The sequence below is a fragment of the Trachemys scripta genome, chromosome 7 (genome assembly GCF_013100865.1).
Source record: "Trachemys scripta elegans isolate TJP31775 chromosome 7, CAS_Tse_1.0, whole genome shotgun sequence".
In the NCBI taxonomy this organism is placed as follows: Eukaryota; Metazoa; Chordata; order Testudines; family Emydidae; genus Trachemys; species Trachemys scripta.
Window position 1 is genome coordinate 56,709,751 of NC_048304.1, and position 27,364 is coordinate 56,737,114.

General features: G+C 49.1%; 1 protein-coding gene across 1 annotated transcript; it reads right to left on the reverse strand.

Annotated features, from left to right (window-relative positions):
- Positions 1-1,774: 1,774 nt before the first annotated feature.
- Positions 1,775-22,872, reverse strand: ELOVL3 (ELOVL fatty acid elongase 3). Its single transcript, XM_034776845.1, has 4 exons — positions 22,548-22,872; positions 11,399-11,530; positions 5,988-6,139; positions 1,775-5,436 (listed from the first exon to the last, which is right to left on the reverse strand). The coding sequence occupies exons 1-4, from the start codon at positions 22,652-22,654 to the stop codon at positions 5,015-5,017; spliced, it is 813 nt and encodes a 270-aa protein (XP_034632736.1). The 5' UTR covers positions 22,655-22,872; the 3' UTR covers positions 1,775-5,014.
- Between the last annotated feature and the right edge of the window lie 4,492 nt (positions 22,873-27,364).

A 27,364-nucleotide genomic window follows, 5' to 3' on the forward strand; every position in this document is an offset into this window, starting at 1 on the left:
CTAGTGCAGGGCAGAACAGGAGCATTCCAATTATTTGCTTTTTGTTTGTTCTCGGAATGGAACGGAGCACCACACAGATATTTCCCAGAGCTCTGAAAGGGGAGGGGTGTATGCCTGCAGGGCAGCAGAGATCAAAACACTGAGCAGAGCAATCAGGGCAGGCATTGTGGGAGACTGGCAGAAGCCAGTTCTGTGGACAAAACAATCAGCAGTGTCTACACTGGCTCTTTGTGGACAATAAAGGGAGGGGAAAAGACAAAAGTCTCTCGTAGGGGTGGAAGTTTGTGTCATCAAAGCTGGGTGTTTTGGCGACAAAACTTGGTAGTGTAGACAAGGCCTTAGAGTAGCTTCTGTTTAACATCCTCCAGAGATAGTAATGGAATGGAAAGTGTTATCATATAATGAGATCATTTAATTCCCTCCACCCACCACAAAATAAAAATATTTATTGAACACTTCTACCTTTTCTGCATTATTATTTAAAATTCCACCATTCCCATCTAATAACGGACCAATATCATTGTCAGGATTCCTTTTGGTCCTTCACTCTGCTGGCCATAGAGATTTCCCCTTGCATCTCTTTGCTTCCCTTACCAATTTTCTACCATTCCTAATTTCTGATTTATCTTCATTACTACCAACTTCCCCCTTCTTCCATTTAAAAAAAAATATATATATCTGCCTTCACTTCCCTTCTAAACCAGCTCACTTATTTATTCAAATACAGACTTTTCCCTCACTTGTGACATCTACTAGTGTTCTTAGATGATTTCCAATAATCATTCAGTTTTCTGCTTAAATTCATTCTCCAAGTTGATTTGGCCCATAATTACCTCGTCTTATATACAATACTTGTTAAATATACCCCAGAATTATACAGCCTTTTTCGCAACTGCATCACATTGATGACTCTCATTCAATTCTGATCCACTATAAGCCCCAGCTCCTTCTGAGCAATACATGAGTTGTTTCCCATTGTGTAGTTGTGCATTTGATTTTTCTTCTCCTTAAGTGCAGTACTTTGCATTTGTCTTTACTGAATACTTGTTGATTTCACGAGCCGGATTCCCTGGCTGTGGGGGTGGGGGAGGAACTAGGCAAGCAAGAACAGTAGGGCATTTAAAAACAAACAAACGAACACCACAGTTTGATGAGCAGTATGAAGAGAACTCAACTTTTGGGGCAAATGGGTGCATTACAGCTCAGTGATTTGTGGCCTTTCACAAGGTTTGAGCAAGCTCTTAGTTGCTTAACTGAGCAAGAAATAATTACGGTTTAACTGTTTTTTGTTTATTCCACAACTACCAAACTGTTTTCTGCTTCTCCTCAAACCTACTTTACGGAGTAAGATGACCCTTAGTTAGATAGTGTGTAAAGTACAAAACAGGACCAGATGCTTTACAAGAGTTTAGTGAAAAAGTTGCTGGATAAAAATATAAATAAGCACAGAGTCAGACTTTAAGGTCAGAAGGGACCATTATGATAGTCTAGTCTCACCTCCTGCACAGCGCAAGCCACAGAATCTCACCCACCCAGTCCTGTAACAAACCCCTAACCTACGTCTGAGCTGCTGAAGTCCTCAAATCATGAGTTAAAGGCTTCAAGGTGCAGAGAATCCTCCAGCAAGTGAAGTTGCAGTTGCCTCTGTTCAGTAGCTAGCCCACCTCCAGGCTAGTTCTTCCTCACGAGGAGTCAGGGCTGTAAAGGGGAAGTCATGCTTAGCCTTTTTTTTTTTTTTTAAACTAATTCAGAACATAGGCCAGATACAAAGGAGAGTGATAAAAACCATACACTTTATTAACCAAATTCACAGATCACATAGTAACCATTTCAGAAGCAGTTAGAGTGGATTTGCAGATCTAGTTCAGACACATTTCTTCGCTGTTGGCTGCTTTGCAAGTCTTGTAACAAGCAGGACAAACACCCAGCGACACCCAGACAGCTTTTTCCCAGCCTTTCTACAGCTTGCCCTGGTCTTGGGGGATGGGTATACCTGCAAATCTCACTGAAGCTGAGGGGAGTCATAGGTGCTCAGCACTCCTACAAGGCCCCACATAACACTGCAGCAAGCTAGAGATGGATTCTGCAGAACTCCGGGGGCAGGGATGGTGTGGAAGCAGTATCTGGTAAATTAACTGAGGTTATTTAATATAAATATGAATAATACAATCAGCATAGTGTTCCTTATTTAATTCTACACTGCCACCCACTTTGCCCTGTGCTGCAGAGCTCCGGAATGATGTAGGACTCCACTTAGCAATTGTCAAGAGGAAACTGACACGGATGAAACTGGAGGGAAGGTAGTTTGGGATTGCAGAACAAGCAGTTTAGCGGGAAGATTTTTCCAGAGTAGCTGTCACAGTGCTGACCAATGGACATTTAAACTGCTGTCATTAGATTTCAGAGTGTACATCCATTCGAGCTAAATAAGGTGTTAACTCAGAGCTATTGCTTAGGGTGGCTGTAGCTGGAGGCAGACAGTACCACACCACTTTACATTCAGTTCAGATTAATGTTTTCTTCATAACTAACACCCAGAAACTTAAAAATGAAAGTTTCGATTTGGCTGCATAATTCTGGAAAGACTGCAGCAAGTTTTGATGCTGTAGAGTAAGCTGGGCCCTGCTTGCTAGTTATAATAAATGTATGGCTGTTAAAGCTAGCATCACCACAGCCCTATTGCAGTGTTATGATGCAAGTCCCAACAGGAGGAGTTTCTGGAGCAGGCTTGCCCCATGCAGAGATCACTGCAGTGGGAACCGCTCAGCACCCCCTGATACTCAGCACCCTCCAGTAAGGGGTGAATTCTCTTCCAGAATTGCCATCCAGCCAGGGAATCTGAAAGAGGCCATATGTCGAGGTGCAGTGGAAGTCAGCAGCGGAACAGCTGAGGAAGCGTAAATTGATTTAATTGAAGTAGAAAGAGCATCTTAAACCCTGAGAATCCGTATGCCTGATTAAACACGCTACTAGAGTGCTGTCAGTCAGTGCCTTAGCAAGGGAACCTGGACTCCAAAGATTCCTGGCTTCATTAACACTCATTGCTGTTTCTCCAGGGACTCTTACCCTTTATTTTCCTGTTCAAGGAAGAGGACGTTGGTTAACTTCAGTTACAGGTCACAGCATGCCACGAAGGGATGGGCTTCTCCCATCTTGATTTTAGGAGGAAAAACTCTTGCCTCCAACTGTTTACAACATAAAGAAGCTTTGGGCTTGGTGTCCCCTGGGAGTTAGTGATCAGGGCTTCAGCCTCCTCCAGCGGCACAGCTGCCTGAAACAGACAGGTGCTTTGACTAGAAGAGGCAATTCCTGCGATGAAAGCAGGGGGCGGGGCCGCATTACACAGTGACAAGTCTTTGCACAATGTTAGTCTTCAGAACACTTTACAGACAGTAAGCCTCAAACCCCATGGGAGGTAGGTCAGGATCATCCCATTTTACAGGTGGGGAAATGGAGGCACAACATGGTGAAATGATTTGCCCAAGGCCACAGAGGGAATCTGTTAGAAGTGGGGCTGGTACCCAGCCTCCAGTCCTGCACACAGACCTCAATGAATAAAGCATCAGGAGCTTTAAACTGGCCTACTGAGATTAGCAGCTCTACCAGTATGCCAATCAGAGCAGTTCCCTGAACTCACAATGGGGAAAGCAGGTTTTTAAAGTGCAGCCAGTATACGTTAACTCCAAGGTCCAGCTTGGGGACAACCCCTCCAGTCTCATGACGGACATTAGTATTTTGGCTCCAGGCTCACAAAGCCAGATTTAAACACCGTCTTTGCCCATCCACTATTAAAAGTTGAGGTAATTACAAGTGGCAGGATATCAGATGGGGAACATCTAGGCCAGCAGCCCAGGCACGCACGTTCATACCAAAGTGAGTGTCATGAGGAGTTAAGTGAGACCATCACTGGGGAGATCAATTTTTGAACTAGTTACTTAGAGCTCTGGCTTTTAGCAGCAGGTGCCAGGGCTTTTCATCTCCTGCAATTAGCACGTGGGAGGATCTTCATTCTGCCCCAGCTAGGCAATCTAGATATGTACTGGGGACTGTCCCTTTCCCCTCTTCCCCAGTGGGTGTTCACAGTTATAACCCAGAAAAGAGGAGAATTCTTGTCATCCAAGAGAAAAGTGAAATGCCAAGTCAAGCCAGCTAGCTTGGGGGAGCAGGAGAACCCTTAATATAAGGTCAGTACCTGTGAGCTTTCAACCCCTTAGTTCAAGCCCCCTGGACTCTAAGCCAATCAGGACAACCAAGGCTTCCCAGTTGTTACTGGCAGCTTCCCTCCTCCCCACACCAGTTCCTTGCAGGAGAAAGATTTAGGTACTTAAGAAAACTAGGGTGTTTTCCCATTCAATGTAGCCACCATTGCCATTTCCTGCCCCACCCCCTGGCCCAGTGAGTTGTTGAATTCAAGGGTCTCCCTCTAGCTGGCAATAGTATCCAATCTTGGCTCCCAATCTTGGCTCCCAACCTCTCCTGCAGAACTGGCATGGCCAGCCATTGTGCAACAGGCACGCAACCATCCCTTGGTGTGTGAAGCTCATGCCAGGGAGCAGACACTCCTCACCCTTAGGGAAGTTTGGCCTTTAAGAACCGAAGGGAAGATTAGATCTGTGCCAGAGACGCACAACACAACCCTGGGGGGTAGGGGAGAGACAGGTTTGCAGGACAGAAAAGGCAGAACCTGAAATTCAGTGATGGGTTCTTGACACTCCAAACCCTCTCTCTGGCATTCACAGCCTCTCCAGTTCTCTTGCCCCATCCCTCTAAAGACTGCAGAAGGAACAGAACTCAGCCTTTGGCTGGAAGGCCCAGGGAGAAGTCCCCTCTGAGGCAGATACCAATTCCTCTTCATAGGTCCAACAGATGAAGTTCTGGTAGCAAGCAGTTTCTCCTCCTCCACCTCCCCCCCCCACCCCCCGCCATCATCACACCAGGCCTGTAACGTGCCAGAGCACCAACAGCCTAGGGAGTAAGAGTCCCAGCAACCCCCAGCTGCACCCCTCCCCCAGTTTTAGTCCCCTTTTGTTTTGCCCCTCCCCTTAAGGTACGCCTCATGGAAGAAGTGGCAGAAAAGCACTAGGTAGCTGAGATACATTATGGACGACCAGAAGATCTGTTCCCAGGAGGTGGAGCAGATGCCATCCTGCATCCAGGAGTATGCCATGATGCTCACTGCTGTGCCCATCACCATCTGCAGGATCTGGGTAAAGGTAATCACCATGGCAAATGGGCGTGGCACCCTCAAGCCTGCCGCCCGCACTGTGTAGTAGGAGTACATGAAGGCGTGGACACTGTAATTCATGGTCATGAACCAGCCGCCACCGGCTACCATGTCCTTATAGGCATACCAGGTGTAGAGCAGCACTGTGACATGGTGGTACCAGTGCAGGAAGATGAGCCGTTGCTTCCGGAGAACGATGAACACTGTGTCACCTTGGGAGACAGACATCACTGGTCAGATAAGGCAAAGCAGCTGATGTGTTTTCAGGCTGCAGTGAAGAGATAAACCATTGCACTAAATCCATCACCTCACTCGACCCAACCAAAACTTTTATTCAGCCCAGATTATTTCCATGCTCCAAGGGGACAGCCCCTCCCTCCACCAAACATACAACGCTGCACTGAGAGAAGTAACACCATACACCTTATGGTACTGATGTTTACCCCCTTCTCCCTCCAGGCAAAAAGTTAGTGGCAGGGCCTGGATTTGAACCCTAATTGCCAGTTCTGTGTCTTATCCCGAAGTCCTCCTTCCTGTGTAAGTGACCATGCTGGGGGGACTGAGCTAGACTGAGGTTACCTGGGAGGTCACAGGATGGTGCTACACTGTCTGCATTGAGTGCAGTGGGTCAGAACAAGGGAGACAGCTTATGCTGGCTGAGTCAGCCCCTCCTGTGGAGGATGGAGCCCTTTAGAGAGTCTGCCAGTAACAAGGGAAGAGTTTATAACCACATCAGATAAAGCAAAGGTGGTTTTATACTCACCCAATTCTGGTACTTTGCTTAGGACAAACATATATGCCCAGAACTTGCTGACAGGGCCATTATAGAAGCCTGGATCACATACAGATTGCTTAAATCCACTGGTGGAGAGGACGAATCCCATGTAACCCCATGTCCTCAGGGTGCCGATGATACTGCAAGAGAGCCATATGAGCATCATGGGACATGACGAAATCACACAAGGAAGGCTGACTTCTCCCCCCACAGAAACTCTGGCAACTCCATCCCCTCCGCAGGAGAAGTAGGAAGCCCAAGTAATCAGTCTCCTGCCCTGCAGGGCAACTGATACTGTATTTACTCCAGTTATTGCTCCTCCTTGTCTTGGGAAGCACAGATTTGAATACCTTGGCTCACTAGCAGAACTACTTGACCCTACTCAGATAGGGGCAGCCATCCAGCCAGCCACAAGTCCCCAGGCAGCTCTGCCAACACATTTCAGTCCTGAGCCTACAGCACCTCCTGCCCAAGTCATAGACTATCAAGGTTGGAAGGGACCTCAGGAGGTCATCTAGTCCAACCCCCTGCTCAAAGCAGGACCAATTCCCAACTAAATCATCCCAGCCAGGGCGTTGTCAAGCCTGAACTTAAAAACCTCTAAGGAAGGAGATTCCACCACCTCCCTAAGTAACCCATTCCAGTGCTTCACCACTCTCCTAGTGAAGACGTTTTTCCTAATATCCAACCTAGACCTACCCAACTGCAGCTTGAGACCATTACTCCTTGTTCTGTCATCTGGTACCACTGAGAACAGTCTAGATCAGGGGTCGGCAACGTTCGGCACACGGCTCACCAGGGTAAGCACCCTGGCGGGCCGGGCCAGTTTATTTACCTGCTGACGTCGCAGGTTCGGCCAATTGCAGCCCCCACTCACCGTGGCTCGCCGTCCTGAGCCAATGGGGGCGGTGGGAAGCAGCGTGGGCTGAGGGATGTGCTGGCCGCAGCTTCCCGCCGCCCCCATTGGCCCGGGACGGCGAACTGCAGCCAGTGGGGGCCACGATTGGCCGAACCTGCCGTGTCAGCAGGTAAATAAACTGGCCCGGCCTGCTAGGGTGCTTACCCTGGCGAGCTGCGTGCTGAACGTTGCTGACCCCTAGTCTAGATCCATCCTCTTTGGAACCCCCTTTCAGGTAGTTGAAAGCAGCTATCAAATCCCCCCTCATTCTTCTCTTCTGCAGACTAAACAATCCCAGTTCCCTCAGCCTCTCCTCATAAGTCATGTGCTCCAGCCCCCTAATCATTTTTGTTGCCCTCCGCTGGACTCTCTCCAATTTTTCCACATCCTTCTTGTAGTGTGGGGCCCAAAACTGGACACAGTACTCCAGATGAGGCCTCACCAATGTCGAATAGAGGGGAATGATTATGCCCCTCGATCTGCTGGCAATGCCCCTACTTATGCAGCCCAAAATGCCGTTAGCCTTCTTGGCAACAAGGGCACACTGTTGACTCATAGCCAGCTTCTCATCCACTGTAACCCCTAGGTCCTCTTCTGCAGAACTACTTCCTAGCCATTCAGTCCCTAGTCTGTAACAGTGCATGGGATTCTTCTGTCCTAAGTGCAGGACTCTGCACTTGTCCTTGTTGAACCTCATCAGGTTTCTTTTGGCCCAATCCTCTAATTTGTCTAGGTCCCTCTGTATCCTATCCCTGCCCTCCAGTGTATCTACCACTCCTCCCAGTTTAGTGTTATCTGCAAACTATCCTCCAGATCATTAATGAAGATCCTACTTCATTATGAAGTCCTACTCCAAGTTCTTCCAGGGCACCTCAACAGTGAACTACCACACGCTCTGATATTCCAGTCTCTTCTCGCCTCTTAACTGGAGTTTCAGCAAGTCGGGCCAGGCCCGGGCCTCAAATGAGCAGAGGATACAAAAACCACTACACATCTTAAGCATAACGGAAAGTCTGAATTAGGCAAAGAGCCACTAATTCAACTCGCTCATCTCAGCCCCTACAATCAACATGCACAAATGCCATTCTAAAGGTTTGCTGCCTAACCCCATTCCTAGCGTCCATAAGACACACTGCAGAAATCCATGGACACATGACACAGAGAGCTATGTGATGTGTGGTTCTGATCTGACTGGAAATTGATGTCACTAGCGCTAGATGGCTGGCTCAGTTTACAAACTGAGAAGTGACCTAAGAGCTTGTGCTGGAGGGCAAACCTCAGCTGGGATCTCAAAAATCCATTTAACAGCTACATAGACTCTGCACTGCTGGCAGGAATCAACACTTGTTTGGGTCTGGAAAGTGATCACCACAGACTTCAAGGTCTGCTACATGCTAGAAATACTAACCAGACAAGATAATAAGGAGCCATGTTTTAACCCCGGTAGATTCCTAGGCTAACCCATGGTTCCCTTCTCCTCCACACAGCAAGAAATCAAGAGGTTGACAAATGTATTTAAACATAGTAGTTTTTCCCCCACTTCTTCTGTAGCTTAGACAAGCTCTGTGTTGTTGACAGGGACAGCTAAGCAAGTCCTGAACATGGTTTAGCTGCAAGTGCAGATTAATTGCATTCAGCACCATTTTAGAAACTGAAGTTTAGAGGAGGCTTTCACTAGAGCTGCGCGAATAATGGATTTTTTTGGTTCAGTGGCCGAACCAAAAAAGTAAAACCGAAAAAAAAATCCCCCTGACATTTTTGTTCTTGCTTGCAAAATGAAAATGAAAAAAAAAAAATTCATTTCCAGTCAAATGAAACATTTTGTTCAACTTGGACATTCTCATTTATTTAGGGTGGTTTTTACCTATCTAAAGTTTTGAAACAAATCTAGCTACATTTCAAAATGAAACAAAGTCAAAGCCTTTCGTTTCAAAATGTGTTAGAACAAACCATTTTGACTTAGAAATTTCTTTTATTCATTCTGTGCTATTTCCTGAATTTGATCCAAATTCGCAAATAATTTCACTTGCCCCAAAACTGCATTTTTCAACGAATAAACTATTCAGCCAAAAAGTTCCAGGCAGCTCCTGTCTTGCCAGCACCCACCCAAACTATGGCAATCCTCCCAAGAGCTGAGCCACTTGTGAGTTTTTCAGGAAAAGGCTAATGTACACAAAGCATTGGAGCCATAACTGCATGGCTGAGTAGAGAGCTTCTGAATACCACTGGTGTGATGACTAATATCAGGCTGAAAGCAGTCTGAGCTGGTATAAGCAGTTGTGGTTTTTCCACCTAGAACTGCCTTGTCAGAATGACACCACCAATAAAATGCCATACAAGAGATAAAAAGCTGAGGACTGTATCACAGCAACCCAGTGTATACAAACGCAAGGCTTTCTGCGTACCTGATGCCAGGCAATGGCTCCTGGGAAACCAAGACAACAAGAGAAGTGAAGAATATGCGCTCCCTGCCCCACCTTTGGCTTCAAGTACTTTGAAAGAGATGCTCATGCAGGCCAAGAAGCACCCCTTAAATTTGTGGGCTGGCTACCCAAAGCTGTCAGTCATTAAAGCAGGGATATGGCTTCACAATGGTTGTGCATGCACTATCAGTGCCAGAGCTTGCATGTCCCAGGACACTGCATAGCAAGGTGTCATTCTAGCTTCCCACATCTTCCCCTACCCCCTTCCACCCTTATGTGGACCACGCAAGCCAGTCAGAATCCAGCATCACTCCCAGCCAGCTTCATCCCCCTCATACTTCAGCATCTTACACCAATTAACCTTGTGAGGATGATAGTCTCACTCTGCCCAACCAGCTGGAGCTGCAGTAAACAGGTGCTGAGAGGAGGGTGAGAAAACTGAAGGATGTTGGCTTGGCTCTGCTCTAAATTACAGAGCAAAGCTATGGTTGAGTCATTCTCGGCAGACTCCTATCAGAGTCCCCGCAGGAAGCCAGAGTTGCCAGCACAGTATGTTTATGGACAGTTTATAGGGCTGCTTAAAGACAAAGAACTGAATCTTTTACACAGAGACCTTAGATGCAAGATTACTCTCACTTTTATGACATGTGTGTTGATGAAACTTAAAAATAATACCTGTTCACAAAAGAAATCTGTGTTTAACAAACCATCTCATCCTTGTTGTTTTGCTATTCAGCTTTTATCCTCACCACTGCAAAAACAAGTAGCAAATTTTCCACACTGGAAAGTTTCCCTGAGCACCTCACAAGTGCAGTAAAGATAACAAGGAATGGAGAGGCCTGTACATACTGACACATTCAGCCAGCTTGTGCCAATGGCCAGAGAGGAGCTGGCAATCCCTTTCATGTTCTCCTCTGGATTCAGAGGGTCTCAGCTCAAAGAGCAAGGCAGGGATCATGCACTTCTCTGTTCACCTTTCAGTTTTCAGAATCCTGTACCTCAAGACCAGGCTAGCTGGGCCCTGCACAGCAGAGGCTGATCTTTGCCTTGGCTCATGGTCATGGCCAGACAGCCATCTGGAGTAGGGATAGGCCTGCTACTCTGCCCACCCAAACTCTAAGGGAAATGCTCAGGGAGTGGATTGAGCAGTCAAGTTCAAGGTCTCCCTCTTTTTTAAACTAAAAAAATTAAATTAAAGGAGATATCCTATCTCTTAGAACTGGAAGGGACCTTGCAAGGTCATTGAGTCCAGCACCCTGCCTTCACTAGCAGGACCAAGTACTGATTTTGCCCCAGATCCCTAAGTGGCCCCCACAAGGACTGAACTCACAACCCTGGGTTTAGCAGACCAATGCTCAAACCACTGAGCTCTCTCTCCCCCCTCCCCTTATCTTCAAGATGCTCCAGCACCTGGGCCCAGGGTACCTAGGAGAGGCAATGCTCTCAGATGAAGACAACAGTCAACAGATCCAAATGGTTTCAGATTCTGAGGTGACGAGGGCACGGTAAGAACCCGTACAGAAGAGCACAGAAGCAGTCAACCCCAACGTGGCTCATCTCATTTGGGGCAGCAGTTCAGTTACTCTAGTTCAGGCTGAGCTTTGCTGAGTGTTAGCGCCCTCTGTTTTGCCCAAGGCCACAACAGAGTAGTGCCTCTGCCTCTCCCCCCACTGCTGCCTGCCTGCCACATACAAAGGCAGGGATCGTCCCTGGAAGAGACTGCAGCTGTTGGTGGGGAAGGCAGAGAGAGGCCTTGCAGGGATGGCTCAGGGTGGGGAAGAGGGGAAAGACTTCACAGGATCCTTTCCCCTCATTTTGGGATCGCTTCTACAGGGTTAGGAAATGGGGGGGGAGGGGGGGAGAAGAGGAGGAAGGTTTAAAATAAGGACTAACATTAAAGCCCTGTGGCCAGGCTGGGAGTGGGAAATTGTCTGTGGTTCAGCAGTTTATCAAAAACCTATTGCCCCTTTTGGGTTAGCATCCCAGAAGGAAATGCCTCCATGTCTCTCTCCAGGGTCAGCTCTACAGCTGCCCAGTAACCGTCAGCAGCAGAATACAGCGAGAGACACCATTCTTACCTGAACAAGGCCAGGCTGAGTGACCACAGGACCAGTGGCTTGCGCAGGTCGTATCCTCTCCGCTGCTTCATGACATGCTGGCCTCCGAAGATCAGCAGCACATAAGCCAAGGCGAACGAGAAAGATTTACGCCTGTGAGTGGGGAAGAAGAGTTCTCAGACAGGCTGGCACGTGGTAAAGCACAGACCTACCCCTTGCTCCTGGTGGGGGCTTCGCTAGCCTGGACAAGGAGGAATTAATGGAGCCCTGCACTCTCATGGGTACTGGAAATATCCGTGTTCCTCTAGCTGTAGTCACGAGGAGCAGGCTTTGGCCATAAGTGGAGCCGGTAGAAATACCTTTGGTGGGGGAAGGAAAAGAAAGGGGATCTCCCACATTATGGAGACTTCCACAATGCTGCCCTGCCCCTTCAGATCCCAAGTGAAGGCTCAGCTGCAAGGATTTCAAGCTGAGAGAACAGGGCAGTTTTATTTATCTACAGACTAGCTCATTTACTGTAATTTGTGAGGAGGCCAGTGTTTCTTGTTTTGTACCACTTCTTAGTACATGGAGGAAAGGGACAGCGTTCTACACAGGCAGCGCTGGGGGCTGACCCTCACAACAGACTTGGCTGAAAACAACATTCTGTCGTGCTATGACGTGTTCTGGCCTTAGCTTCCCACATCTGGGACCCCATTTTTGATACTCCATTCGTATGATGCAGTCTGATTTTAAAAAGGCCTGACAATTCACCAGGCTGGACAAAATCCAGTCCCCTATACTGGCCATCAGAATACATTTTTGAAGAATTAAATTATCTTTAAAAAAAAAAAAAAAAAAAAAACTAAAGAATTATCTCCATGGCTAACTAGAGTTTCACAAGCCTTTCATCCCAGAGACATTTACAAACCCTATACCAGCTCTCACAGCCCCACTGAAATGCAGCCCCAGCAGCGCATAGTAACGTAACAGGACAGGAAGTGAAGAGAACCTGCAAGTGGAACCTAGGGTGGCAGAACAGAACCCGAGCCGGAGTCTGGCCCTTGTTGCCTGCCTGACGCCACCAATCAAAGAGTAGCAGAGAATCTTAGGCCATGAGTTTGTGTTAGGAAGAAAGCTTAGCGGGTCACAAATACCACTTCCTGCACCAGCTGTGTTCCTTGGAGCTCTCCCATCCAAGTCCTAATCTAGTTAGGCTCAGCTCACAAAAATCTAAGATTCCAGCCACACCGTAAGAGATCCCTCCCCATCTTCCCTGCTCCCAATAGTCCTATAAAGCCTTTTGTGCCTGGGGATTCTGCAGTAGGAGCAGCAGCCTGGACACAGGCATTCAGCTGTGTCCTCTCTGTAGCAAAGGCACCAACAAATCCTATTCGCTCCATTTCTCTGCTGCTAGATGGAAATGCCCTTTGTAAGGCACAGAGAAACAGTGAATTGTCCCAGCAACCAGCTGCCTTCTCCATTTCTGAAGGGGGCAGATCTTTCCTCTTTCAGGGAAAGGAAGGAAAGCACTGGAGAGAAGTGGAAGAGACCGAATGGATGGATAGAACCCAAGGCAGCCACTCAACCCAGTCTGCCCATGTTACTTTGTTCTTAAGTCCTTGAGTTCAAGACCTAGGATTTAAACACCCACCTCTTGCTAGGGGGAGTAAACAAGGGAGCACAGTTGCCCTTCAGAGCCCCTCTTCTCTTCTCTCCCTGGCCTTAAGAAGCTGCCCCTCCTCCCAGCCCCAACAGCTGATGGGTCTGATTTGGCTTATTTGAGAACCACCACCAGAATGTGCACGCGCTGCACAGCCCACCTACTTGACTCCAGCCACCATAAGTCATATCCCCATCTAGGGTAAGAACCAAAGCAACCGAGTCCCTCTTCAACCATGCAGGGGGAAGATCTACATTCCTCTCTCTGATCCTAGGCCAATTCAGCCTAAGTCTAACATTCTTCATATTAGTTAACTTCCAGGACCCACTGCAATGGGCTTACCAGATTCCTGGGCAAAAGTGGCATTGCCGTGAGGGAATCCCTACTCTTTGCCCCAGTATTGTTCGAATTCACACTGCAGTCACAGGGACGCCTGGTCTACGTGGACTGAAAATGCCAGATGTTTTACAGAGATGTTTGATGGACGGAGAGAGGCATTCAGAACAAGTCTCCATGGAAACAGTAGAATTATAGCTTGAAATGTGATCCACAGTTTACTATAGTGAGGACTGTACTCCCAGGTCAGGCATCTGTATGTATGGTACCTATGCCCTAGGAGAATCTGTACATCAATTGACATTCAGGCTATTGCACAAGCCTTTCAACCCCAGAGACTTTAGTCCAAGTTACTCTACTTAGTTTAACAGCAAAGAGGTTGAAGGTCTCAGGCTGTGGCCTAGTGGGCAACATACGCCTGGACTGGGGTAGCAGGTAGACTTAGATGCATGAGCAGAGCAGGCTGGCTGGGAGAAAAGCAGGACATGTTACAGGTCAGGATTGTGGTGTATTGGCAGAGATGCGCTGCCTTCGCCCAAACAAACAAAAGATTAATAGATTAAGGCTAGAAGGGACCATTATGACTTGACTTCCTGCATATAACAGGCCACAGAACTTCACTGAGAGAGACCTAGATCAGCAGGTACTGCTAGTGAACACCACTTGCCTGCACTAGGCTTTGCTCTAGCCAGCACCTCCCTTCAAGCACTACATGCTGAAGTTAAAGGTAAACAGCCTGGCAGAAAATGAAGCTCCCAGCCCACACTAGAGCAGCGCTGCAGCATGAAGCCACCCCTGCCCCCCAACTGTACCTAAATCACTGCAAAGGCAGGCTTCGGGCAGGGAAGGATCCCAGCACCAGGAAGTGCCAAGGCATCCCGAGTAGTAGTAGTGAACCCAGCTCAGCCAGGGTTAAGCTTCCATCCGTGTTTACTAAAGAGGCGGCAGCGGGTTGTTGGTACTGATTAAGAACAGGATTAACCCTTCTTTCCTGCTGAGCCTGCACAGGGGTGTGTACCAGCAAGCAGTGGCAGCTGGTGCCAGAGGCATCACAGGAGTGGAGTCGACATTTCACTGATCTGCAGCACTGCCAACGGCTTTGTGATTCACAGCTTGTGAATGAAAGAGAAGGGGCTGAATGGCTGCATTTCGTTATCACCCCAAGGGTTCTCTGACAAGACCTTCTGCTCTCGTGAGCTCCATATCCAAGATGCCAGGGATCCAGCCTATAATTCAGGAGCACCATTCCCTACACTCCAGCCATGACTCACCCCTCGGCACTATAAAACCCACTGGAATTGGGATCCTGGTTTAACAGGAAATCCCCCAAATTGTCATGCGGGGCCCACTGGGCATTTGCTAGTGAAAAGGGAGCTGGTCACATGGCTCTCACTCCTCTCCTGCAACTGCCAAGTTTCATTAGAAGGCGTCGAGAAAATACACTAAATATTTCTATGTTACTTTTCCGCCTAAGCAATCGCAGTTGTCAGAGGCATGCCACATGATGCCAAATGGAAGAGGAAGGTGTGCGTTACACTCTTGCCCCTGCTATGTAAAATTAGGAAAGACTCCTAATTTAGTAAGTTACAGAACAAACAGGAAATCTCACTGCTCCACTCTCTCAGGCAAATTACTCAACTTTTCATCTGTCCTGTAGAGGTGGGAGCAGGTGGGTGGCAGCTCCAACCACGTCCGGAGAATGGGGAGGCAAGGAAAATGACAGGTTGGCCAGCTCATCCTCAACAGGTCTATCACCCCAGTAAGAAAGGAACTTCAAAATCCCCCATTAACAGGGGAGGGTCAAAGGGTACGGGGACACTGCAAAAATATCCAGCAGCAGTGAGTTTTAGAGCTTGGGGCAGCTGACTCTGGTGCATTCTACAGGGCTAAAAATATCAGTGTAGACATCCCCTTGGGCTGGAGCTGGGCTCTGTCACCCATCCCCTTGCCAGGATCAAGCCCTAGCAAAAACATCTAATCCTCTATGTTTAGCCCTGTAGCATGAGCCCCAGGGCCCGAGTCAGTTGACCGGGCTCAGACTTACTGCTGCAGATTTTTTTTCCTTTTGCAATGCAGTTGTATCTAGAGGCCAACTGACTCAGTGAAGAAAATCCAAGTGGGACAAAGGTCATATCTAGCCACTTTCCATGGAACAGTCCACAAAACACCCCCTCCACCCTGATGAGACACCCCTAAAGTAAACAGCTACTCCCAGCATTGACTAGTTGTGCGTGACGCATGCTGACCTTTGCACCCATCCCTTTCCATTCCTATCTACGTACTGAACTTCTGCCAAGTGCTGCCAACATGGAAAGCTGCAGAGCACAGATGGAGTTGAACACTGGACCCACATCAGCCTGAGCAGCCCCAGGGGAACACTCTGGTGGTGGTTTGTGTGCAACTTCGTCTTCAATATCAAGGAGGAGGACTCTTGTATGCAGCGGGCAATCTGGTAACCTCACAGATGTGTAGGCTGATGAGTCAACATAATCCCCTCCCAAGGGGCTGTGCTCATTTGCTAGAAGACTTCACACACTCCCCACCCTACTGAAACAGGACAGGTCTGAGAAGCAGTTCAAACAATACTGTTGCCCACATCGGCTCTAAGGCCCAAGATTCACCCAGCAATTCTCCTGCCTCTCACCCAAACCCAGCCTCCCAGGCCACAGGCGTTCGGTCCCATGGGAGCTGAGTTCCACGAAGGATGAACTGGGCCCAACATGCCAAGAAAGGGGTTTATCTGTGGCAGGTAAGAGTGGACAGAAGTTTCCTCTTAAACAGAGCGACCTTGGTGCCAGGGCCGAAAGAGAAGGAAGATGCTCTAGTTCCTCAGGAAGCTCAAGTTACATCCACAGAGTCGCAGTCAACATGAAGCGGCTCACACTAAACACAATAATAGCTGTCACCAAGCAGTATTTTAAGCAGCCTGGTGAAACTGAAGCCCCCAATGGCTGTACATAAATAGAATACCAAAGTGCTTGGGAAGACCCAAGTGAGATCAGGGACACATTGTACTATAGACTTTCTACATACCGAGGAGATAGCCCTTGTCCCTGTGAGACAAGAGTGACCAAGGGCAGGCTGGAAGTACTACTAGATCCATTTAAGAGATGGGAAACTGAGTCAGATTAAGTGACTTACTTGATCACGCCAAGTCTGAGGCAGAGCTGGCCTCCTAATTCCTAATCCAGTGTTTTGACCACAAGACCATCTTCCCTGGTACCGAGCAGCACTATCAGCCAATCCCAACACACAGTCAGCCACCAGGAAAGGAGCCTCCTTCACAGGAATACTTCTCAGACACTTTCATTTTATAAATCTGAATTTAGACTCTATTCCAGTTCTTAGTGCTGACAGTGTAGAGGTGTGAAGCTGATCTCGGGCGCCAGGGGATGTATGTGGCACAGCACACTTGGCCCAACCAGCAGCTTAGCAGTTAAAACAATACCATATGTTAGACAGCCATGACCAGAAAGGAGCTACATTGATTTCTCTCCTAAAAGCCACTGCCTCATTTGGAGGAAGTGACTTCTCAAAGGCAGGTTGGTAGACAGCTCAGGAAGGAGGGAATGTGTTAGCTTCACAGGGCAAAGATGCTCTCTCTACTCCAAATGAGCCACTGCCAACGCCCTCAACTTTGGCCTGACTGGGGTAGTATTGGTGCCTTGGTAGGACATAGCAGGCCTAGTTGCTGTTTGAGCTGTAATTGATACGTGGATGAAAACTTAGAGTCACAGTAACAAAGAAAGGTGATTGAGAAGGTATGGGGGGGTGGGGGGGAAGATTGAATATGTATTAACAGAAGAGGGCTGTTGCTCCAACCCAAGGACTCTACTGAGATTACAGCTTGCAAACAAGAGGAGTTTGAAACCAGAAGTTAGACAAACTTGGTGTATTGGAAGTCAGGCTGAACTGGGACTCTAGAGAATGAGAAAGATCATGGGCTCCTGAGGGGTTTGCTTGAGAAATATCCAAAGGCCTCTGCTTCGCTCCAGAATCCTCCAGGTTCACAGGTGAAGGATGGAGCAGTCCAGGTGTCAACATGCCAGTGAGGACATTGGATCATCTTGCTGAACCAGTGAGGACCCAATTTGATTCCTGGGATCCCCCACTATTTCTCACCCGGTGCAGAGATCAGCTGTACTGCATGGCATCAGCACAATGGTATGAAGCAGCATAGCTTGCCCAAGAGAAACCCAAAGAAAGAGGCACCTGTCAAAACCTGCCAGGTGGGGAAGGCAAGCAAGCAAGCCAGGGCTCAGAGGTGTTACACAGGGTGGCCACAACAGATGCATGAGCTGTCTGTGACTGTCAACAGAAAGCCATTCTTCTCCATCCTGCTCTCTTGGGTCTGCTAAAGGCAAGAGTAACTTTAATAGCAAACAGCAAGTTCAAGGTCCAGCAACAGAATTAACTTTTCCTCCATCCCCCACAAGGAGGGCTCTAAGGCAGTGGTTTTCAGACTTTTTCTGGCGACCCAGTTGAAGAAAATTGTTGATGCCCGTGACCCAGCGGAGCTGGGGTAGAGGGGCTCAGGCAGAGGTTGGGGTGCAAGGTGAGGGCTGCAGTTAGGAATGAGGGGTTCAAGGTGTGTGCGAGGGCTCCGGGCTGGTGCAGGGGGTTAGGGCCGGCACTTCCACTAGGCAACCCTAGCCGGTTACCTAGGGCAGGATTTGGGGGTGGCATTTTGCCGCCCTCGGCGGAAATTCAGTGGCGGGGGGGGGGGGGGGTGTCCTTCCACTCCGGGTCTTCGGTGAAAATTCGGAAGTGGGTCCTTCACTTGCTCCAGGACCCGCCGCCTAAGTGCCCCGAAGACGCGGAGCAGAAGGACCCCCCGCCGCTGAATGCTCAGAGGAGGAGCACTGTCGCCTAGGGCAGCAAAAACCCTGGCGCCGCTCCTGCAGGGGGTCAGGGCTCTAGGCTGGGGGTGCAGGCTCTGGGATGGGGCTGGGGATAAGGGCTTTGGGGTGCAGGAGGGGGCTCTGGGTTTGGGGAGGGCTCAGGGCTGGGGTAGGTGAATGAGACATGGGGATGGAGCATAGGCTTACCTGCGGCAGCTCCCGGTCAGTGGTGCAGCGGGGGTGCTAAGGCAGGCTTCCTGCCTGCCTTGGCACAGTGGACCTTGCAGCGCCCCGGAAGCAGCCAGCAGCAGGTCTGGTTCCTAGGCAGAGGTGCGCAAGCAGCTCTGCGCGGCTCTCGCCACCCCCCCTCCACAGGCACTGCCCCTCAGCTCCCGCTGGGAGCCGGCCAATGGGAGTGTGGAGCCAGTGCTTGGAGCGGGGTCAGTGCATGGAGCCTCATGGCCCCCCTCGCCTAGGAGCTGGACCTGCTGCTGACTGCTTTTGGGGCACAGTGCAGTGTCAGAACAGGTAGGGACTTGCCTGCCTTAGCTGGGCGGCACCGCTGACAGGATTTTTAATGGCCTAGTGCTGACCAGAGCCACCACAACCCAGTGCCTTACATTCTGCGACCCAGCACTGGGTAGTGACCTGCAGTTTGAAAACCACTGCCCTAAGGGACTTTGGTAAGAAACTCTAAGATAAGGGATGAATAGACACTCTCTAAAATAGGAGTTGTGAGTTTTGCATTTGATTGTTTTGTGAATAACTGTTTACATTTGATTTCAAAATGCTTGGTTTCATTTTGAATTCTTCCATCTATTCCATTAATAAACTTAGTTTTGAGATGAATCTCTCATCCCCTCCCATAGCATATTTGCCATGGGACTAAGCAAGCAAAAGGATTCTGCTCCAAATCTAAACCACGCGTCATAATTTAACGTTGTTTTAATGATGTTATCACTGCACCCACGACAACCAGCCCATTCATTCCATCAAATGCTTACAACAGTTCACCACAAAGTAATCAAGCGCTCTGGCATTTTGCGGAAATACCCCCTCCAAGAAAGTTTCACTCTAAGCCTCTCCCAATCAGGGCATAAATCCTTCCTAACTGCACTAAGCCAAGAACAAACAAGTTAAGTTTGCTCCAGAGACAGTTACCAACCCTGTGTTGCTCAGGAGCTGAAGGAGAGCCTGTGTAACCTACAAACCTTGTCTCTCTCACCAAGGGAAGTTGGCCCAATAAAGAGAGACTACCAGCCGCCCCCCCCCCCCCCCCCCCCCCCCCACATTTCCATGCTAGGAAACAGGAATACACAATAGATGTCCCAATGGAAACAGGGTGCGGTCTATTCTTTTAGAATTAGCATCCCCAAATAGCAAGCGATACAGATTTTACCCCATGCTCAGGGAGAGATTTTGAAAGATGAAGAGGTGTGTGCTGTGGGCATTTGTCATGTAATCTCAGCATGCAGAAGAAATATTTATGAAGTTCAATACAACTTAAGTGTTCTAAGTTCTGGTGTCAAATTAGCTGGACCCCAAACCAAAACCCTGGACGCAAACCACCTCAGGTCTTTGGAGGCTTAGAATCCTGACAAATCTTGTGCTCAGTGCAAATCTTAGCAGGCCAGGAAAAGCCTATTGGCTGCCAGCCCAGAAATACCAAGTGTGGACAAATCAAATGCAGCTGCAATCTGTCACCCCACATGGCAAGATCCTGGGTACGTGGATTTGCATGTCGCTGAACTGAAGGTGCAAATGAAGCATGGTCTCCTAGTCCTACTCAAGTTTCCCTGTAAATTCCAACTGCAGAAATGAATGGATTTCCCTGTTTCATGGTGTAACTCAGAGGTAGGCAACCTATGGCACGTGTGCCGAAGGCGGCACGCAAGCTGATTTTCAGTGGAACTCACACTGCCCGAGTCCTGGCCACCGGTCCGGAGGGCTCTGCATTTTAATTTAATTTTAAACGAAGCTTCTTAAACATTTTAAAAACCTTATATAACTGAACTACTGTTGTATGTAAAGTAAATATTATAGACTTATAGAAAGAGACCTTCTAAAAAGGTTAAAATGTATTACTGGCACGCAAAACCTCAAAATAGAGTGAATAAATGAAGACTTGGCACACTACTTCTGAAAGGTTGCCGACCCCTGATGTAACTCCTCCTCTGGCTGTGCACATAGCCTCGTGGGGCATAGTAGCAAACAGCAGACAGCTCTTCCTGTCATGAAGCATGGCATGGGGTGACGCTGCTGTTCAGCAGCAGCTGTGAGAAAGAGACAGGAGAGCAGTTTTCATTTTCAGCCTCAAGCTGGATGTGCTTGTCAATTGATGCACCAGAGTTTTAACTACAGATTAGACCAGTAATTTTCCCTTAGGAAAGAGACAAAAACGACTTCATGACACACCTTCAGCACAAGAAAAAAAAATAGCACCATGTTTTCTTGTCAGACATACAGGTTATCCTATGCCACATCACCTCAGTAGAAGTTTCCTAGCATGCAGACAACTTTGTAATCTTAGGAAGAGGACACTTTCAGGAAGTATAACAGTGCTGTGTGGAATCAGCAGCTGCCCCAAGCAGGCGACATCTTTCTCCCACACACTGCCCTTATCTCCCAGAATTGTCTACTGCATATTGTTCCGGTCCTCTGAAATACCAATATACCATAACCACCCCCTGCAATCGCTTACCTCCAAACCTGCAGGCCACCTAGCTCTGTAAACTAAACATTGGCAATGTCCACTGAACCCAGCCTGTGTCTGAGGCAAAGACCCCAGATCCCGATTCATTTTATTAGAGAAGATCTGGGGCCATAATTTTTAGAACACCTCAGATAACAGGCAAGACTTCAGTGATTGTTTTACATGTTCTACCTACAGCATCACCTGAGCGAGGCTACTCAAAAAGCCAGAGAGCAATCACATTAACGAAGTCCAAGTATGATACAGGAAGCTTCTCTCCAAATACAGTTCTACCATACCACCCCTAAATTCTGACCTACAGCAGCCCCTCCTATTCCAGTCTTGGGGACAAACCTGGTCAAGGCCATACCCCTACATACAGAACTCAGGACCTCACACACAGAGAAACTGTACCAGCAGGCTCTTTAAAGTTTATTGTAACTGTTTATTTCAAGCTGCTGCTCTTCACCCTAAAATCTTTCTGCACTCAAGAAATGCAGATCTGATTAAACAATATCTGTACACTAGGTAAGATGGCTGAGTCATTATCACTATTATTGCTACTCTAAAGGCGCTACTTAGGGTATGTCTATACAGGGATAAAAGACCCACAGCATGGCTGGCAGCTGGCCTGGGCCAGCTAACTCAGGACTAAAAATTGCAGTGTAGACATTCTTTTTACAATGTATGTTTGTGTCAAGGGAAGAAAGAGTTCAAACAAGAATTGAGTATAAAGATGCTGCTCTCTAACATCTCCTTTGAGACACAGAAAACAATTGCACATTGAATGATGCTTTATGAAATCTAGCAATTGTTGACTAATCTTGTACAATGGGTTTCACTATTCAAGCCAGTAGCATAAATTTAATTCTTGGCTCTCAAAAGGACCTCAGCGGCATAGGTTTATGAAGGTGTTTAATATTAAACTTTCACCAGCAATTTTAACCCTAAATTCATATTGAAGTAAACAGAGCAGTTAACCTAGTTTTATTTTAAGGCAATTGCTCTATTAACTAAGTTGCATTTCCTCCTGGAAGGCTATATGGATTTAGCTTTTGTACGTGCTCAGTCTTTCATCCAGATTATAGTTTTGTTTCCTATTTTATTATCTAGCTCTTCTTTCCCAAAATATTGACAGAAGCACATTCTTCTGAGTTGGGTCACAGATTATAAAGCCAGAAAGGACCACTGTGTAAGTCTGACCCCCCTGCATAACCAGCCTCTTACAGGACTTCCCCGATTAATTCCCATTTGTACTAGAGGAGCAGATCTCTTAGAAAAGACCCACTCCAGTGATGGAGAATCCACCAGGAGACCCTTGGTAAATTGGTCCAATGGTGGATTAAAAATCTGAGCCTGTGACTGTCACGTCCAGCTGCCAGCCTTGCTTACATGAGGCGGGCCCTGCAGAATGGCAGTTACACCCTCAGCTTCACGGGGCATCTTCAGGCTGGTTCTAGGCGCCCCTTTCTCTCAGCAGCAGCGCCAAGCTGGTTGTACGGGGTTGGCGCCCCGGTTTTTGCGCTGCTAGTCTCGGTGCAGCAGACGGGTCCCCGGTGCTGCACCGCAGGCTCCAGTTCAAGTTACTGCCTAGCTCGGGCATCCCCACCCCAGCAAGGTGCCCCCGCGGAGCTAGCCAGCCGCCCCGGCAGCGCTCACCAGTTCTCCCGCATCCACTGGATCGCCTGCAGCTCGTCGAAGTGCCGCTCGAAGTCGTACTCCTGCGGGCGGGGCAGCGCGGACAGGTTGGCGCCCAACAGCTCCATGCTGGAGGGGCGCGGGCGGCTCGGGGCCGGGCCGAGCCGAGCCGGGTCCTGCAGGAGCAGGCGGGCAGGTCAGTGCCGGGTCGGGCCCTGCAGGAGCCGGCGGGCGAATGGGTCAGTGCCGGGCCGGCGTTAGAGGAGGAGCCGCCGGCGGCAGCCCGGAGCTGGGACCCCCAGCCGCAGCCAGGCTGCAGGTGACGGGTTCCCGCCGCCAGCCCCGCCAATTGATTCCGCTCAGACTCCGCCCCCGACCCGCCTGCCGCCGACAACCAATCCCGGAGACAGACAGCGCGAGTGGCCCCGCCCACCCACCCCCCCCCTGACCGCCAGGCGGCTGCACTAGGACACCCCGCTTCCATTCCGCCCCGGGGAAAGGCTGCAGCCTCGTCCTTCATCTGCCGCCGCGCCAGGCTCTGCTGCTCGGAGACACTCAGCCTTGCTTCCCGCAGAGCCGGACCCCATATAGGGCACTGGCAGCAGCAGGAAGCTCGCAGCCTACTTATCTATGGCCTCCCTCAAGGTGCTGCCCCTCAACCAACCTGCTGCTGGCAATTACTGTGTAAATCAAAGGGGCCAGAGTCTTTGGCCCTGTAAAGATGATTTCCCTTCAGTTACGCTAGTACAGGTCCTTTATCCTCAGAAGCCCCAGCACCTGGAAGGTAGCCATCAGCTCCCCCACCCAGTACCTGATACCCTCTCTGACCCAGGCTGCCCTTTCTCCAGCCACCCTCACTGTCTTATTAAACATGGGCTCCCTTTCAGAGGGCCTATTAATTCCAGTGTTTGCATTGGTTGATCCAACAATGTATCATCCAAACAATATACATAGCACATTAATGAGGATTAGGAAGAAACTTACCCTATAGGCACTTAGAGACCAGTTGTCTGCTATGGGCTGTTTTGCACCACACTCTGAAGCATTTGGTCCTTGCCAGCCTCAGAGACCAGATGGACCTCTGGGCTAATCAGTACGGCAGTTCCTATATTTGAAAACAATGACCATAAGCATGATTCTTGGAACACTATGTGCACACTACATCACCAGTCATCTTACCTTTTCTGCATCCTAAACCCCATACGTTGTACGTTTGCTATTTTGAGTATGCTCTCATGCATAAGGACCATATCTTCACACTTGTCAGAAGAGTGGCCTCCCCTTGGTGCAACACAAATAAGGCTCACAGCACTGAACCGTTTTCCACTATAAAGACAGATCAGCAAACGCAAGAAGCAAAATGAGATAGAAACAATTATACAAAAGGTCAGTGAGTTGCAGAGACAGACTGGGGCTAAGCTAGCTCAGCATTCCAGCATCTAGACCAGTGGTTTCAAACTGTGGGTTGCGACTCAGTACTGGGTTGCAGAATGTAAGGTACTGGGTCGCAGTTGCTCTGGTCAGCACCGCTGACCAGGCAGTTAAAAGTCCCGTCGGCGGTGCTACCCCGGCTAAAGCAGGCTAGTCCCTACTTGTTCTGACACTGCACTGTGCCCCAGAAGCAGCCACCAGCAGGTCCGGCTCCTAGGCGGGAGGGCCAGGGGGCTCTGCACGTTGATCCTGACCTGAGCATTGGCTCTGCACTCCCATTGGCCGGTTTCTGGCCAATGGGAGCTTGGTGGGGGCAGTGCCTGTGGGCGAGAGCTGAGCAGAGCCACTTGCGCACTTCCACCTAGGAGCCAGACCTGCTGCTGGCCTTTTCCGGGGCACAGTGCAGTCTGCGGCGCTAAGACAGGCAGGAAGTCTGCCTCTGCATCCCGGCTGCACTGCTGACCGGGAGCTGCCAGAGTTAAGCCTGCGCCCCAGCCCTGAGCCCCCCATTTAATCCCAGAGCCCCTTCCTGCACCCCAAACCCCTCATCCCTGCCCCACCCCAGAGCCTGCACCCCCAGCCCAGATCCCTGACCCCCTCCCACACCCCAACCCCCTTCCCCAGCCCAGAGCCCCCTCTCACACCCTGAACCCCTCATTCCCACCCCACCCCGGAGCCCTCACCCCCACACCACAACCCTCTGCACCAGCCCTGAGCCCCTCCCACAAATCCCTCATTCCCAGCTCTGCTGGGACACGGGCATCAACAATTTTTTTCAACTGGGTCGCCAGAAAAAAAGTTTGAAAACCACTGATCTAGACTAGTTTTGTGGTATGTGCTTTAAAAGTGTATACAAACATACTACTGGTTGAAATGCAGGGGTTCTCAGACTACATCTCGCTGGGTTTCCAGCTTGGTCAGGAAGACTCTAGGTTAGCTTTTAAAGAGCTGTATTTCTCAAATTGTAGCCTGAAACCTTGGAACCTTCTTTTTTAGAGCCTTCCTAGTCTGTGTCCCTGCGTGCACTGCACTCCTGCCATCTACCAGGCATGCGTGACAAGGTTATACTGCGATTGTGAATACAATAGGCATAGACCAAAATCAGAATATTCTGCACCAAGCCAGCCAGTTAGACTGGTGTAACTTGTGCTACAAGCATCACCTGGCCAACAGCATGACTGAAATTATTCCTTTTCTCTTATAAGAACCTTTCCTTCCTCAAAACTTTTATTAGTAACATACCACATAGCTCTCATTCCTTAGAGGTCACTGCCCTCAGCGACTCCTGTGACTGGCTACCACTAAGTAAGCCTCTATTTATACCTTACCACACTCAAAAACTAGAAGATTCCTGAAGGGAAACACCAGTTGTATTCTGCACCATCACCCCTCTTTACACAACATTAATTGCTTTTTCATATCCTCTACCTTGGCTTCCACCTCTGCCGTCCCGTCCTGTGTTGCCTTCCTTTAGATGTTTTTGTTTTCACTTAGAACACAGGTTCTCAACTTGCTTTCTTAATGGTTAGGTGAGAGGGTGGGCAGACTATTTTTACTGCTGCAACATGGGGTCTCAGTGTGCAGGAGGCAGAGAACCACTGACTGAACTATACTCTTCAGGGCAAGGAATCCATCCTTATCTGTATCCTGGAGCACTATGCCCATCTATAGTGCTATGCAATTATTTTATACTAGTGAAGTATTAAGAGTTGAATGAAGTTGGATAATCTTGCCATTGTTCTAGATGCTCAGTAAGGTCATGTTCTGATCACTGTTGATACATCAGCCAGTGGCATTAGCTTGGTAGAAAAGCTCCAATAAGGAGTGGCAGTAGGATGAATTAAAAGGAGAGGGAGAGAGAATATGGAAGATACGGCAGCATTGTACAAATGCACAGTATAGCCTCACCTTGGACACAGTCCAATTTGGTCACCTCATCACATGAGACTATATCAGAGAGTACAGGTTCAGAGAAGGGCCCCAAAAATGGTTACTTGGAGAGGGCTTTTAAAAGCTGCCGACTGCTCACCTTACTTAGCCATGCAGTCTGTTGGAATTCAGTGGCCCTTTTGAGTGACGGAGGGCAGGATTTGTCCCTAGGTCAACTTACTTTAGCAAGAGTAAAAGCAGATGACAAGTGTATGAAATCACAAATAGTACATAACACATATTCTCTGTGCTTCTGTTTACCACGTCCCATTGCACAAGGCCATGATGAAACCAAAAGACAACAATTTTAAAGGTAATAAAGCAAATTCTTTAATCCAGCTTGTAATTAACCTGGGCAACACACTGCTGCATGATACTGAGGCAAGACGCTTGGCCTGACTGAAAATGGTTTAGGTCTTGTTTCAGCATAACCCAGTGAATCTCTCTCTAGTAATCCAAGTTAATCTTCACAGATCACTGATATTTCCCCCCACATCACAGGGACTTTGACCAGGACACTCAACAGTCACTCAGGAGCAGAGGGTGTGGAGGGGTGGATATGAGGAGAGAGTATTCTCCTAATGTCAGGACAGTGCCAGGCTAAAGCCCCTGTCACAGCTCAGGGTATCTGCACCTGTCATCCCCCTCTGTGGTCCAGCAAAGGCACCCACACTCTGGCTTCCGGTTCCCATGGCTGTCCCCTCTCTTGGGTGGAGATGTCACTCTCTCCCTTTCTGACCATGGTCCTTCCAGATTGAGCTGCTCACTGCCTTCATTGTGTTACTCCTAGCAGAGACAGGCTGCCTACTGAGGTCTGCTTGCTCTCTTGCTCCTCAGACACGTACACAGTGTAACTGCCAATTGTTATAGTAACCACACAGCACTTCCTATGCAAGCCTATTTTATTCATAAGTATGGGCGGCGCGTGAGCTGTCCGTTGGGGGAGGTTAACCCTCGGCCCCACCTCTTCTACCCTAGACCCCGCCACCCCTCTACCCCCTCCTCTGCCCCTTCCACTCCTCTCTCCTGCCAGAGACCCAAGCCCCTCCCCACCCCCCACGGCCACTGCCCTGCCACCCCAGACCCGGGCCGCCCCGCCCAAGCATCCCCTGCCCTAGAGCACCTGGCACTGCCCACAGCCTCAGTACCTCCAGCCTCCCAGGTGCCACAGCCCCCTCCCCCCCAAGCACTGGGCAGCGCAGCCCCAGTGCCCCCAGCCCCCCCGAGTGGCCCCAAGTCCCAGCTGCAGAAGAGGAGCAGCCTGCCTGGGCTGGGGCTAAGGGGGATAGCAACAAGTAGGCGGGGCCACCTCAGGGTGAAGTGTGGGCAGGGTCACATGGGACTGTTTGGGGGAGGCTTAGCCTCCTCCAGGCTACGATACCTGCCACCCATGTTCTTAAGGTAAAAACCACAAGAGAAAACATTACAAGCAATAGAAGAACCTGTATGCATGCTAATAAGCTTACCAGAGATCACGC

Excerpts from the sequence above, each read along its gene's own strand:
- ELOVL3 (XM_034776845.1), bottom strand. The coding sequence starts at position 22,654 with ATGGAGCTGTTGGGCGCCAACCTGTCCGCGCTGCCCCGCCCGCAGGAG. Across the intron at positions 11,531-22,547 it reads CAGTGGATGCGGGAGAACTG|GCGTAAATCTTTCTCGTTCG; the intron begins GTGAGCGCTGCC and ends CCCCACTCACAG. Across the intron at positions 5,437-5,987 it reads AAGCAAAGTACCAGAATTGG|GTGACACAGTGTTCATCGTT; the intron begins GTGAGTATAAAA and ends CTGTCTCCCAAG.